The 14,758-nt window shown below is 37.2% G+C and overlaps 1 protein-coding gene across 1 annotated transcript; it reads left to right on the top strand.

Moving 5' to 3' along the window:
- The first annotated feature begins 845 nt into the window (after positions 1–845).
- On the top strand, positions 846–14,679 carry LOC122772604 (neuronal acetylcholine receptor subunit alpha-7-like). The gene is made up of 10 exons (XM_044030786.1): positions 846–929; positions 4,517–4,656; positions 4,776–4,820; positions 5,383–5,492; positions 6,301–6,380; positions 9,451–9,618; positions 9,727–9,921; positions 12,073–12,159; positions 12,422–12,531; positions 13,660–14,679. The coding sequence occupies exons 1-10, from the start codon at positions 875–877 to the stop codon at positions 14,041–14,043; spliced, it is 1,374 nt and encodes a 457-aa protein (XP_043886721.1). The 5' UTR covers positions 846–874; the 3' UTR covers positions 14,044–14,679.
- The last annotated feature ends 79 nt before the right edge of the window (positions 14,680–14,758 follow it).

Genomic DNA, 14,758 nt, shown 5'->3' with positions numbered 1-14,758 from the left:
TTTCATTCTTTTCTTTGTTGCTTGCTTTAATTACTTGTTTTAAAAATAATAATAAATTGAAAATAAATTGTATTTTTTATTTTTGTTCCTTTCATGAAAGTGCACAATAATACTATAAGAAATTGATATATAAATGCATAATACATATTTCAATTCGACGTAGTTAGAAGAATGTGCCCCCTTACGTGAACAAATTTCAAGTTACCTACATCTTCAACCACACCCTTGATAGCAACATAAAACTAAAATAAACATAACAATTTAGTTTATTTATTTATTTTAAAAACCTTAAAACAAATAAAAATGTTAATTTTGTCTCATTTGTTTCTCTATCCTTTTTTTGTACAACATTCAACAGAAATAAACATTTGCTTTAAAATGGTCAATGAATAAAACAATATACTTAATTCCTCTTATTGTCCATTGATCACATTTTTATGTTGCCATTGGTTTTAAGCTATGAATTGTGGTTCTGTGTTTAGTTATTAGTAAATGAGTTTTGTTATTTGTTGTGTTTTCCTTTTTATGGGGGTGATTACCTTCAGGGCCACCGTAAATCTCTCTTGAAAAAGGTATTCTTTTATCTCAATGGGCCTTATTCCTAGTTTGATAAAAGTTTAAGAATAAAATAGATGAATCACAACTTTACGCAATGCTTGTTATTTACACATACGTGTAAAAAAAAAAAACTCCACAGGTGTACCTAATAAAGTGGTCGGTTTTACGGACGGTATTTTAATTGAATACTCCTGCTGAAGTGTCACAGGTCATCAGGAGGAGGAGCCGTTGAGTGCACGCGCACACACGCACGTTTGGAGGGAAGTGAAGAATCTGTGTAATCTCTTTCTTTCCTTCACTCCTGACACGCTTCATCATGGAGTTGTTACATTTAATGCTCGTTGTCGCTGTCGTCGCCAGCTCAGTCAAAGGTAGGATCATCTCAGCCATAACTGCTTCATCCGTCAGGTTTTTTTTTTTCATTTTAAATTCATTTTAATCCACCTTCACTTCATCAACTATTGTCCACAGAGCATGTTCAACACTTCATGTACAGTCCACAATAAATGATAATATATTTGTATTTGGTATTTGGTGTACCCTGAAAACATTTATAAGGTTTGGATGTTTTCTTTAACTTTAAAACAATAACATGAATGTCTGAGTTAATGTAGCAGGATACTTAATTGTAATCGTTTTTTTGTTTGTTTATTTGTTTGTTTTTACAATCTCTTTGACACTATATCCAGAACTGTGTTGTCATTTTTCAAAGTTATGGACACAAAACATTCATTTGATTATCAAAATGCATTGTTTTAAAACTTACAAAACTAAAATATGATCAGAATCACATTCGAAATATATGTGGTTTGTATTAGGGCTGACCTATTTTGAATAAATATCTAATTGTGATTATTTTGACAGGAATTGTGATATGATATGATTCGCAATGTCAGAGGGAATGATCATTTTGACATCATTGTTCTCATTTTCATTTGAAAAACACACGTTTAAAATGATTACTGTGTGATATTTGTGCAGATCAAGATGTTCTCTTCAGTAATTAATCTAAAATGATATTTATTTGGCTTTAACAAATATTGCACCTCCTGAAGTTTCGATGAATTGTTCAGCCCGTCCAGACTGCCAAAAAAATCAGGCTAGATACAATCTGGACATTCTTAAAAATAAGATTTGGGTTATAATCTTAACAAGGCCTATGTCCTTGAAGAACAGGTCAGCTGTGACTCCCAGTGGTGGTTTGAAGTCACGCTGTCCATGTCCTCTCTTATGTCCACCACGTACTCCAGGGACTTTGGCCAGATGAATACCCCAAAAAGGGGATTTAAAATCAAAAAAGAACCTGCTGACCCATAGGACCCATAAATGGTATTGCCCAACAAACAAAACGTTTTAAAGAAACTAAACACAAATAAGGCAAAAACTATTCAACAGAGGAGGAGATGGTATAAAGAAAAACACATATAAACGCAAGGAACATCTGTTGATTTGCATAACATAACTGTCCAGTGGATTATTTAACAGGCTTCAACATTGGCAGGCAATTTACAAAGCACCAGTGTGGTCAGTAACAATTTTGACATTGTTTGGGTGAGAAATGTGAGAGAACGGGTACAGGTACTGCACTACTATCTTCAAACACAGGGAAACAGAGCATGGTGGGATTATTGAACACAGATGGAAGCCGTTAGACATGGGTGAGCCATATAAGGATGAGGATAAGATGTATACTACAAAATAAAAATAAAACAGGAAACAACAAGACACAAGTGAAACAGAAACCCTGCTAACAGTAATCAACAGGAGCAAAACCATTAAGTTGAAGAAAACAACTTTTCACTGGAATAAATAACTTTTAATATGGAATAAATATCCAAAAATAAGGATGTGCCTGGCATAACCCAAAGGTTAAGTTCAAGGGGTCTTGACAGCTATGTGATATCTCATGAATAAATCAAATTGGAAACTTGCACCCAAATTGTCACACTCTGCTCTTTATTCAAAGACTCTAACGTGAACAAAAACAGAAAACAAAGGTTTCTTTTTTACAAGCATAGTAACAGTGTTGTCCTTGTGCCTTTCACACTATTTTACGATCACGTTTCTATGGCAATGTCTGAAGCCTGCTGCTTTTGGTGCTCAGTCTGGAAGAGTGAACATGAATACCATGCATTCCAAACTAATCTGTAAATGGCAATTGGTTCTTAAAACTATCAAAACATGCGCCATGAGCCAAAAACATCATCAAGGACAATACACACCCTGGCCACCACCTGTTTCAAATGTCCCCCATCTGGTAGGTGTTATAGGTCCATAAAATTCCAGTTCTACTAGATTCAAAAATAGTTTCATTTTCCAAATGCCACTGAACAAACCCAGTCACTCACTGACACTTTTTTTTTGCACATCAATACATACACTTTATTTATAATTGGACTCCTTCTGTTCTTTTATTATTTATTGTACTGTACCAGTGGAGTAGCACTCCTAATTTTGCTGTATTGTTTAGAGTACAATGACAATAAAGGCATTCAATTCAATTCAATTCAATTCAATTCAATTCAGTTCAGTTCAATTCAATTCAATTCAATTCAATTCAATTTATTGACATTGTCCATCCCTCTGACATAATTATGGCTGTTTCATTTGGTTAAGATGAACATGTTAAATGGTCTGTATTTATATAGCACTTTTCTTGTTTTGATGACCACTCAAAGCTGCTTAATCCATGCAACTTAATCTTGGCGCGCTCCATCCACATTTTGCCATTTTGGGGGTGCTATAGAGCTCTGGTGCGATGCCAATATCGCATTCGCAGCTGCTTTTTACATGACACTTTTGTCATTGACCCATTCACACCCATTCACCCATACATTCATACAGCACATCTATGTGCAGCCTATTTTTCTATCACACATCTTTCATACCCATTCCCATGCTGCAGCCGTGAGAATCAATGTGGGGTTAAGTGTCTTGCCCAAGGACACATCAGCATGCTGACTGGAAATTGACCCCACAACCTTCCAGTTGAAAGACAAGTCATTCTACCACCACCGATCGACAGTTGCCGCACTGCGAAGACTTTGTCTGCAACACATCTGCCATATATCACAAATGTTCTATATGTAGTCTAATGCTAATTTACAAGTGTAGCGAGAGGCTTTAGAGAAAAGTCTTGGCACAGTTTCTCACTCGTATATCATCTAAAATGTGATTATGGTTTGGTTGCTGGGGGGTACACATGGAATTTAGACGTGGACAAAGATGTCCTTTCAGCAAATCTGTCAGTGTCTTTTTGTCAATGGAAGAAACAGATGCAACATAGAGAAAAAGAATTGAGTGATGGATGATGCCAAAAATGCTCCATAATGTAACGATGAAGAAGTGAGTGTGTTAAACGAGTGGCAGATGTCTGATTCTTCGTCTGTTAGTTGGATGATGGTCTTGCTTGGACGGCATCAGTTTCACCAACCACCACTATGTTAGACTATACCACAATTTAACGTCAAATAAAGTGTAAAACATAAAACAAAAGAAATGTATTTCCCACAGAGCGTAGTGGTAGTCCAGCATCTAGTAGCAGGGATTTAGTATAAAACCTGTAAGTTTAGTTTATGTGTTCAGGCTTCAGGATGAAATTTTGCACTGAAATCAAATTCAGTTTTGGAGTTTCTTTAATTTGAAATTGTGGAGCAACCTTTTGTTGGTGTAACCATTGCATCCTAAAAAAATGGATCTTTGAAAACCAGTTGTAGAGGTAACTTGAAAAACCTTTTGACACTCTGTGAGAAACACTTGGATGTGCTGTAGCAACAATAATAATAATAATAATAATGATACATTATGATGTATTTAGCCAATTCTTTATAGCTGTATGGAAGGTACAAGTACCACCATTATGAATTATCTTCTAGATTTACAACTAAAGTTTGCATACGGGGTCAGGTTTCTGAAGTGATCACAATATTCACTGTCCAATTTCCTCTGTTGTCTGTAGTTTCCCATCAAGGGCCAAATGAGCGCAGACTGCTAACAGACCTGATGAAGGATTACAGCAAACTGGATAGACCTGTCAATAATGACTCTGAAGCACTCACTGTTAATGTAGGCCTGTCCTTCCTGCAGATCATGGATGTGGTATGTGAACACTGGCTCTCCACTCACACCGGTCCAGTTTGAAAAATAATGCATTAATCACACATACATTAAATGTAAACATGCTTTTGTTTTAATAATATAATGTTGCTTTCGAACAGGATGAGAAGAACCAGGTTTTTATAACCAACAATTGGCTGCAACTGGTATGATTTTTACCTTTTACTTAAGCCTCGATTTGTGGTGTTTATAGTATACATTTCTGTTGTTTACTTCATAGTATACAAATTTATTGTGTTAAAACATGTTTTCATACTAATTAGCGCCCAGTCTTTTTATTTTTGATCCTCCACAGTCCACAGTGTGGTGAGGTTCGGTGCAGCTATATATAACGTTTTTTCACAGCCTGTTTAGTGTGTGATACTAGTTCTTGTTCAGCTCTGACACAGAGCACATAGTAATGTCATCACACAAGCATTATTATCATTATTATTATTTGGTTTGAGATGCATGAATTTCTCTTCACTGCCAAATGAATATCAGTGTCTCCTATCTAATCTAGAATTATTACTGCCCTAATCACTGCACTTGAAATCTTCAACTTGTCTTAAGATTAAACAGAGTGACCTCAGTGTTTAGCATGATCTTCCACACAACGGTTGTCATTTACTCTACCAACAGTCTCTGCCACAAAAACATGCTGAATTTATAAACAAACTACTATGATTAAAGAAGACATGTTAATGTGTTATGTATCCATTCCCCCAGGGATGGAATGACTATAAACTCCAGTGGGATCCAAAAAAATATCCAGGTGTTCCCAACGTGAGGCTTCCTCCCAATCTCGTTTGGAAACCAGACATTCTGCTCTATAACAGGTAGGTGTTATCAGCACAAATCTGCTGGCTGGTTCTAAAAGAATTAAAAATGGTTAAAATCATAAAATCATGTTGCTGTTGATGACACACATTTGTAATTTGTACATATGAATTAGACGTCGGTTAAAATGAGAATAAGAAAGTCACAAATCTTTAGATTTAAAGAAGATGGACGCCAAATTCAAAATGGCCGACTTCCTGTTGAGTCGAGGCCATGGTCCCAATTTACTTTTTTGTTTGTCTTGGGCTATTACAAGTTCCCACCAAGTTTCGTGAAATTCTGTGCAACTTAATCTTGGCTTGCTCCATCCATGTTTTGCCTTAAGGCGTGCTATAGAGCTCTGGTGGAAAACACGGGTCCGAGCCCTATGCCAATATCGTATTTTCGCCAGACCTGCCCTCCGTGCTTGGTTGCGTGAATGAGGGTGAAGTCTGCTATCTCCGATTGCCTTGTTTATTTATGTTTCAAGCTTCAACTTCAGCTGAACCCTGCCTTAATGTCTGGGGGGTTTGTTTTTAATTGATTTCTAGGGAATGAGTGTAAACACTGAATAACCAGCCCCAGGGAAACGTTGCATTCTTTAAGACTTCTCATGTGTTGAGTTTCTGCTGCAGTAAATTAGAGTTAGAGTAATATTTGTGTTTTTTGCACGACATTTGTTCATCTTGCTGCTTGTGGCTTTTCCATGTTTATATTGATTTCCTCATGATTAATAATGTTTTTTCACAAAGGTTGTATTGGTGTACATGTAATACTGTATTCCTCTGTTGCTGAATTTATGATTTGCAAATAACTTGCTATTCACAGTGCTGATGAAAGGTTTGATGCGACATTCCACACCAACGTTTTGGTCAACAACTCCGGCAGCTGTACCTTCATGCCTCCAGGTAGGAATCATAATCTCAGCACTTCCACATCAGTATCATTTTATGATAATAAACCATGTGAAGTATGTGTTATTAAAAAAAATACATATGTAAAAATGAGGGGCCACAAGGCAGAGTAGTGGCTGGCACTGTTGCCTCACAGCAATAAGGTCAGGGGGTCTTTCTGTGTGGGGGGTTTTCTTCAGGTTCTCCGGTTTCTTCCCACAGTCCAAAAACATGCAGAAGTTCATTGTAAATTGCCAGTCATACTGCTATGATTAAAATGTTATGAATCGTGTTACAAAAAAACAACATTGTGACAATTGTAAAGAATAAACTGACAATTGTAAAGAATAAAGTGTCTGAACCCAATAGAAGCGGAAATCCAGATCGTTTATGGGAAAAACAAAACAAAATCAAGCCAAAGGAAAAATACAGCTCAGGGGACAGAGGCTGGCCGGCTTGCAGGCAGAGCTCTGAGTACTGAAAACGGGCGACTAGAAAAAGTATCAAAGGAACAAAAATACTAGAAGCAATAGTCTCAGCCAATCACGGAAACAGGGTCGTAACCACACAAGTAGACATGATGCACTCCAGAAACTAGAGTATAAATAGCAGAAGTAAACGAGGAGATGAGTTGCAGGTGAGTGGCTCAATGTCAAACACAGATGAATAACAAGGAAATAGAGAACCGGAAAGACAGTAGCACATTAAAAGGACACACATTAGATGCATTCTATATACAACAACACATCAATTAAAAGCAACTTAAACTGCTCTAAGATAAAAATGTGTTTGCAGCTTTATTCCACTTTTAAGGATCACAGTGGGTAAAAGCTTTTCCTCAGTTCCATGTGTAACTGTGATATTGAAAACAATGTGTCTTTGTAAAAGACAGACTGCCCCATGATTCTGTCGCACTTTTCAGAAAGTAACTCTGCACATTTGACATGAACACAGAACGCAGTGTGGGTGACACATGTTCACAAAAGCAGGAGCCTCACAGAAGAGGATAATGAGTTAAAGAACCAACAGTAAACAGTAAAGTAACATGTTTTAGCCAGCAGAAGAATCTCATTTTGTGATATTGACATTCACACATACCTACCTACGCACAATCTGTGAAGTTCAGTGCATGCCTCACAGCAGCTTATGACTTATTAGCAATAAGTAAGCTGCCGGCCTATTTAGTAAAGCTTTTTTTTTTTCTTTTTTTAATAAATGGGTGACAGTGTTGTTCTTTTGCATTTTAAGCCACTGCACCCCTCCCCCCCCTCCCCTGGGTCCTAATCTGGCTTATGGGTTTGTCCAGAAGCAGGCAAATGTGAAAGATAAATATGTTTCTTGCACAATCTGCAGTATATCACCCTGGGAAACAGTGTTTTTTTTCCCGTAAATTCATTAGTTTTGAAAGTTCATTCTTCATGTCGGGTAAATACCCAGGTACTTAAAGGGACAGTCCAGGTTTTTCAGGCATGGTTTCCGGCACTGGCACAATGTCAGTGTTGACAACGTAGTGGTGCTAACAGTAACATGTACAGCCACATAAAAAAACAATCACTTTAAAAGATATTACTTTGTGCCCCAGTTATTGTGCTGAAGGTTGTAAAGATAGGATCCAAGGCTTTTTCTGCATTAAGAGCAATCTCAATTCCACTTTAATCTGACTGAAAATCATAGTTTAAATTAAAAAAAAGGCTTTGTTAACAGAGAACGACAATGAATAAACAGCCACCAAACATTTATCGCACTCAAAAATGGCCGAAGTAGCCCATAACTGCGTTTTGTCTATTGTTTTTGTTTTACAAAATATCATTATTCAAACCACATGCACATCTGGTTTTAACATCAGCATGCAGAAAGCATGTGAGAGGTGAGAGTGATTTCCCTGTGGGAATATTAAGATTTTTGGATAACTAATGTTCAAAACATGTGCTACAGTGTTTGGGAAAGGGAAGGTGATGGAGAAGGGAACTGGAAGCAAAACAACCAGTATGTTTCAATAGATGTTGCAACATTTATTTATCTTACTCTTTTAACCATCTTTCACTGGTTGGAATAATAATCTGCTCTTGAATACAACTATAAAACTGACAGACTGACTTTTATTTTTATTTTAAACAAAATAAAAACAAGTTATGACATTTTGGCCTGTGCTTCAACACCATCTGTAAAAACATGTGGGGACCTGGGGGACAAAACAAACAAAACAAAAAAAAGCAACTAGTCAGTATTCTTATAAGGTTCAAATCAGAAAATGTGATTTGATTTAAATAGGAAAAAACACTTGCATGCTCAGCTAAATTGTGGCCAGGGCTTCACACGGTACGAGCATACAGGCATGAAAGTATAGTGTTATTATGTCCAGTAAAGATATTGTGTTTTCCAAAATATCAAACAGCTGTAATGATCTGTTTGTCCACTTTGAGTAATGTAATGTATTAATCAGTGCCTCCATTGTAGATCAGTGTTTTCATCATTAACCCGCACACGCACACGTATACACAATCGTGCCCACAGCTGGTGATCACTGCTCTCGTTTATTCAGGCTTTTATTCGCTCCTTTTTCCATAACCAAGCGTTTGTCAGCTGTACCTCAGCAACTAATTCAATGTATATGGAACTTTGTTCCAAATGAACCCTCATCAAATATGACACTGCTGCTGCAAAGAATGTAGTTGTTTCTTGTGCTTCACACGTGCAAGTAGATTAATTCTCTGAGCTTCATTGATGTAAACGGGAGTTCATCTTTTTGTCCACTCTTCCTTCTCCTTTCATTCCCTGGCTGAGGTTTGTCATCATCATGGCACAGAGAAAGAGTTCAAACCATTTTAACTGCCAACTTCTCATGTTTTATTTCATATGGATGGAAATTAGTTAGCTGGCTCTCTCCTTAGAGGGATTATTGGCCACAGTCATCTAATAGTCATGTGCGATTATTCTTTTACTCTTATTATAAGGTATGTCACTTACACTCCAAATCTCCTCAGAGTAAAACCTCTGTATGAGCTTTCTCTCTCTTCCCGAGCTTTCTACAGATGATGTATGCAAATCACAGTCTGATTGTTTAACCTTTTTCTAACTGCAACAGGGATCTTCAAGAGCACTTGCTCCATCAATGTGCGCTGGTTCCCTTTCGATGTGCAGAAATGTGAGCTAAAGTTTGGCTCGTGGACATACAATGGCTTAAAGGTGGACTTGAAGTTTACTTCAGTGGATACCGATGCCTACATTCAAAACTCAGAGTGGGAACTTGTTGGTAAGAGGAACCAGTGGGAGAATTATTTGTCCACAGAGGGAAATCATTTCTCTGTACCTTTTCACTCCAGTTTGGACAGAGTGTATTGTGCTTTTTTTTCTCTCACAGAGGTCACAGGTCAGAGAAACGAGGTCCACTACGCTTGCTGTGAGGAGCCATATGTTGACGTCACTTTCACTGTATGGATGCGGAGGCGGACCCTCTTCTATGGACTCAATCTTCTCTTCCCGTGTGTCCTTCTCTCCATCATGGCTGTGCTTGTCTTCCTTCTGCCTGCTGATTCTGGGGAGAAGATTTCACTGGGTTAGACCACACACACACAACATACAGCTGAACTGCCCCTGCGTCACTCTAGTATTGTATTGGTAAATGTATGTATGGTTTATATAATGGTTTTTGAAAATGAATTTGATTAGTTTTTCATGTATAAGTGAAACTGAATACAATTTGTCAAATTGGTAATTATTAGTTTTTCATGTATTAGTGAAACTGAATACAATTTGTCAAATTGGTAATTATTATTATTAACATAGTTTGATGTTGTGCTGGAAGTTGCTGCTTAAGTTTTAAGATAGGTCATATATTTTTGCTTTTCCATATGTGTAAAATATACACATATAGATGTACAATGGTGTTGATCCAGGATATAAAAAAACAAACGGAGAAAGGGGAGTGAGTATATTGACACTGGGAAAGTTAGTGGCCTTGATTGAGGTAATACTCGAGCCCATTTGCCCCCTTCTTAATCAGTCATTTTATCAATCAAAATTGTCATTAATCCACTTACTCTGTGGTTTTGCAATGTAAGCTGGTAATCACACTAACCTAATTGTCTGAGGACTGGGAAAACTTGGTAGGGGAGGGGGAAGTGGGGGAAGTGGGGGAAGTGGAGGTTGATTTATGTGTGCCTTCTGCAAGTCATTTGACCCCCGGGTTCCAGCTGGACGTCTTCATGATCCAAAACAAGTTATGTAAGTGTGCATGTGCATTCCTTCTGATGTGAATGAGAATTAGACACATGAAGTGAGTTCATGAAATGGTTTTAACGTTCCTATATTTTTTATCTATATACATAAATATGTGTATATATGTGTATGTATGTATATGTATATTCAGTTTTCAGTATATTCAGACTGTCTATGTACAGTCCATATGTATATTTATATATATGTATGTATGTATATACATACATGTATGTATGTATGTATGTATGTATGTATATATATATATAGACTGTACATACAGTATATATTCAGTTTTTAAAAAGGTTTCATACTGTAGACCAACACACACAGGAGCCTTCTACTGAGCCAAGTGAATCATTTCTTCTTCCTTAGTTTCTTGTTGAGAGAAAACATGTCCACCTCCACAGGGAGAGGCCCACATTTCCTTCCTTGCCTTGGACACTTGTGTATTAGTTTCTTTGGAGCCCAGTTTATGAATGTGTCAAGTTGAAAGCAGATGTATGGACCATTACGTGTGTTTAGCTAATTGATTAAGTGTTTTTTAACTTGGGCCACAAGGTTGGTGTAGTGGTTAGCACTCTTGCTTTTGCAGCAAGAAGACTCGGGTTTGAGCCCCAGTTGGAACAAGGGTCTTTCTGCATGGAGTTTGCATGTCTTCAATCAAGGTTAAACCAGTGTTTTTGGGCCAAAATCTATATATGTCATAGATTTTAGCTCAGCCATTCCACTTCAGCTGCTATATTAGCAAGCTGTCAATCACTTTAACTCATACGACATGTGTATGTAATGCTCAAGAATGTCTTGAATATTATAATAGATAGTAGAACAAACACAGGTGTTACCACTAACATTAATTAGGGTTCCAGTCCAGGTTTAAGAAAGCCAGGATCACATTGTTCAAGTGTAATGGTAGGTCATACTTAACATGTGACACTCAAACCTTTAGAAGCTTTTTTTTCATTTAATGTGTTATTTTAAAACTTGTGTCCCATATTTTCTGGACGTGTTCCAATGAAGTGACTGAGAAATAATTATACCGTGGGTATAGTATTGCTAAAGCAACACATAATTGTGGCCCAAGGCTTTTGCACAGTACTGAAAATATCTCTTTTCTTGTCATTGGTGCCCATTCATACAGCACATCTATTCATGCATCACCTCTACTGTGTTGAGTGTCCATCTTTTTCTGTCACACAATGCACATACCCATCCACTGAAAGCACAGCTGTTAGTAGCAACTTGGGGTTAAGTGTTTTAATTGGAACCCGCTTTACCACTGAATACCACCGAGTACATAAAGAGAAGTCTGATCATTTTTTATGGATGGGTAATTATGAGTAGCCTATGTATGTAGGTCTAAAGAATAATTTATCTATAAAAAAACTAAATAAATATAAATATTAATAGGGCTATATAGCCCTGTCATTACACCTGTGATTGAAATACTCTTTATAGCACTCATTACGGTGATCTGGTTTTCCTTCCCCAGGCATCACAGTCCTGCTCTCCCTGACTGTCTTCATGCTGCTGGTTTCCGAGGTCATGCCTGCCACATCAGACTCAGTGCCTTTAATAGGTAAGCCAGGCTGAAGTCAAAAAGGTTAGGGTTAGAAATGCCATAACGCACAGTGCAACTTTGTTTAAGAATCAATCCTGTGTTTATATTAGTTTCTTTTGGTGATCTGAGTCAAAATATTGAAGTCAAAAAACTGAATTCATTGAAAGACCATAGAGTACTTCTGTGTACTCAATGTTTTCCTTTTATCTGCTTGTGTTTTGCTGCATGACAAAAGTGTATGCCTCCAATCTCACTGTATCCTCTATTTTCTCTTTCACAGCTCAGTACTTTGCTGCTACCTTGGTTATTGTTGGTCTCTCATTAATTGCTACAGTCGTAGTTTTACAGTATCATCATCAGGACCCCAATGGAGAGAAGATGTCGAAATGGGTGAGTTTCATGTCAAATTACAACATTTTTAACATACTGCATACATTATACAGTGTTAACAGCATATTAACACCTCTTTACTTCTTTGCAGCAGCAAATTGTACATTCCAACTATTATGAATTGTATTATTCTGAAGATGTCTGTTGTGTCCATGTGTGTGCTTGTGTAAGGCTATGAGAATTTGTATCTCAGATGGAAATATGCTGAAAGGTCCTCAGAACGGCAGCAAAAAAACTGCTCAGTGTGTCAAGGTGGTCAAGAAAGATCTCACTTAATAAACATACACAAAGTAGTGTTTTTCTGCAAATGTGACATGGGTTTTCTCCAGGTTCTACCCTGCCTTTTTCGTGGAGGATAAAGTGGTAGAAGATGGATGGACAGTAGTGTTTTTTGAATGAATGTATTTGTCGCTGTACTGTGAGGTTTTCAGATATAATCAAATCAAAGAATGCTACAACTATGTAGAGTCTGTCCTTTTGTATTCCATCAAATATATGGAAGTTCAAGGTGCCATATGCAAACCTCAACTCGCAGTTGAACACCAGCATGTCAGTACAAACAAGTGTGATGTTGACTTTGCCCAGATGTAAATGGACCACGAAAAGTTTCATGTCAAAAGGTTATGTATGCAACTATGCATCAAGCTACTAACAAGGGGATAAGGGCTAGGTCTGGGTAATGTTGGAGTCCTTTTGCAGCTCATTGGACTCTCCATCTCTGAACTGCCAGACCAATATTATCCCTGGTCTCATATTTCTCATTTGATACTTTTGTTTGGCAAAGAATAAGATAATTTTGTGAAAAAGAATCCAGTAAAGTCAATTATTTTCTTACTTGCTGTGTCTAAGTGGAACTTGTGATGATTTCAGAAGATTTCGGGTTGTGGATATGATGGCGGAGTATTTAAATGTGCTTGTCTCATGAACATGGTAAACATATTATATTCAGGGTCCTGTGGTTCCACAAAGTATTCACAAGTATAAGTGTGACGTCATCCTCTGCTCAAGACATTCTACAATCTATTTACATTTGATTCCTAACATGTTTAAAGACTGAACATTGAACATTGCACTTTTTATAGAAGCCTGATTGATTTACTTTTTATTCAATATTTTTTTATTCCAAAGACCCGTGTGATTCTGCTGAACTGGTGTGCCTGGTTCCTTTGCATGAAGCGCCCGAATGAGGGGCAATCGGACTGTCACAACAAGGCTCAAGAGGACAGCCTGAGCAGCATTGAGCGTCATGCTACCACACCAGCAACCAAAACTATGGGTGGAAAGGGAGGTGAGGAGAACGTGGAACCAGAGCTAGCTAAGATCCTAGAACAGGTGCGCTTTATTGCCAAACGTTTCTGTGACCAAGATAAGAACAAGTCAGTGAGCAATGAATGGAAATTTGCTGCAGCTGTTATCGACAGGGTTTGTCTTGTGGCTTTCACAATCATCACATTCCTCTGTGCCATTGGGATCCTCATGTCCGCTCCCAGCTTTGATCAGAATATTTCTTAAGATTTCTAGTTGAGGAGCATACGAGAAAATAATGGCCCCAATGGAAAAGTGACCTAACCTAACTGTGTGATTTGGATAAAGGGATAAAGGGACCTTTCTTTTCAAATTTGAACAGAGGTTTTTTTTTAATGTTGGCACAGTTCTAGACTGTGAGAAATCCTTGGTCCAACCATTTATCAGATGAACAATTTATCAACTCCTGGGGCTGTAATTCAGATCAGATATCACCAAGCATTTAACCTCAAATAACCTGGTGAAAATGAGTACTTACCATTTATAGCATTTATGTAATATAGCTAAGTAGTATACTAAAGGTTAACATTTGCATTTAATCCAATTGTAATGTTTCAGCTGATACTATGAAGCATAGTTGCAGTGATGTATCTGCCAAACAGTGATTGCTTATGTGATGCTACATGTGTATTCATGACAATGTAATACTGTAACTGAAGGATACTCCATATATCAAACATAAACATGCTACAGTATCATATGTTTAAAAAGTGTATTTGTATGACATGACATATTATCTATCAAATCAGTTTTGTGATGTATCAGCATAGCCATCTCAATTTAACCATGTAACCATTATTTGGTCAAACTTACAGACTAATTTTGAATAAAACATCAATGAGTTTTAATGTGTCATTTATTTCCTTTTTTTTTCAAAGTAATCTGTGATGTTTAACAAACAAACATCTATTGTGTTTTATAT

The sequence above is a fragment of the Solea senegalensis genome, linkage group LG7, assembly GCF_019176455.1.
Source record: "Solea senegalensis isolate Sse05_10M linkage group LG7, IFAPA_SoseM_1, whole genome shotgun sequence".
Lineage (NCBI taxonomy): Eukaryota > Metazoa > Chordata > Actinopteri > Pleuronectiformes > Soleidae > Solea > Solea senegalensis.
This window is presented reverse-complemented; position numbering and strand designations above follow the sequence as displayed.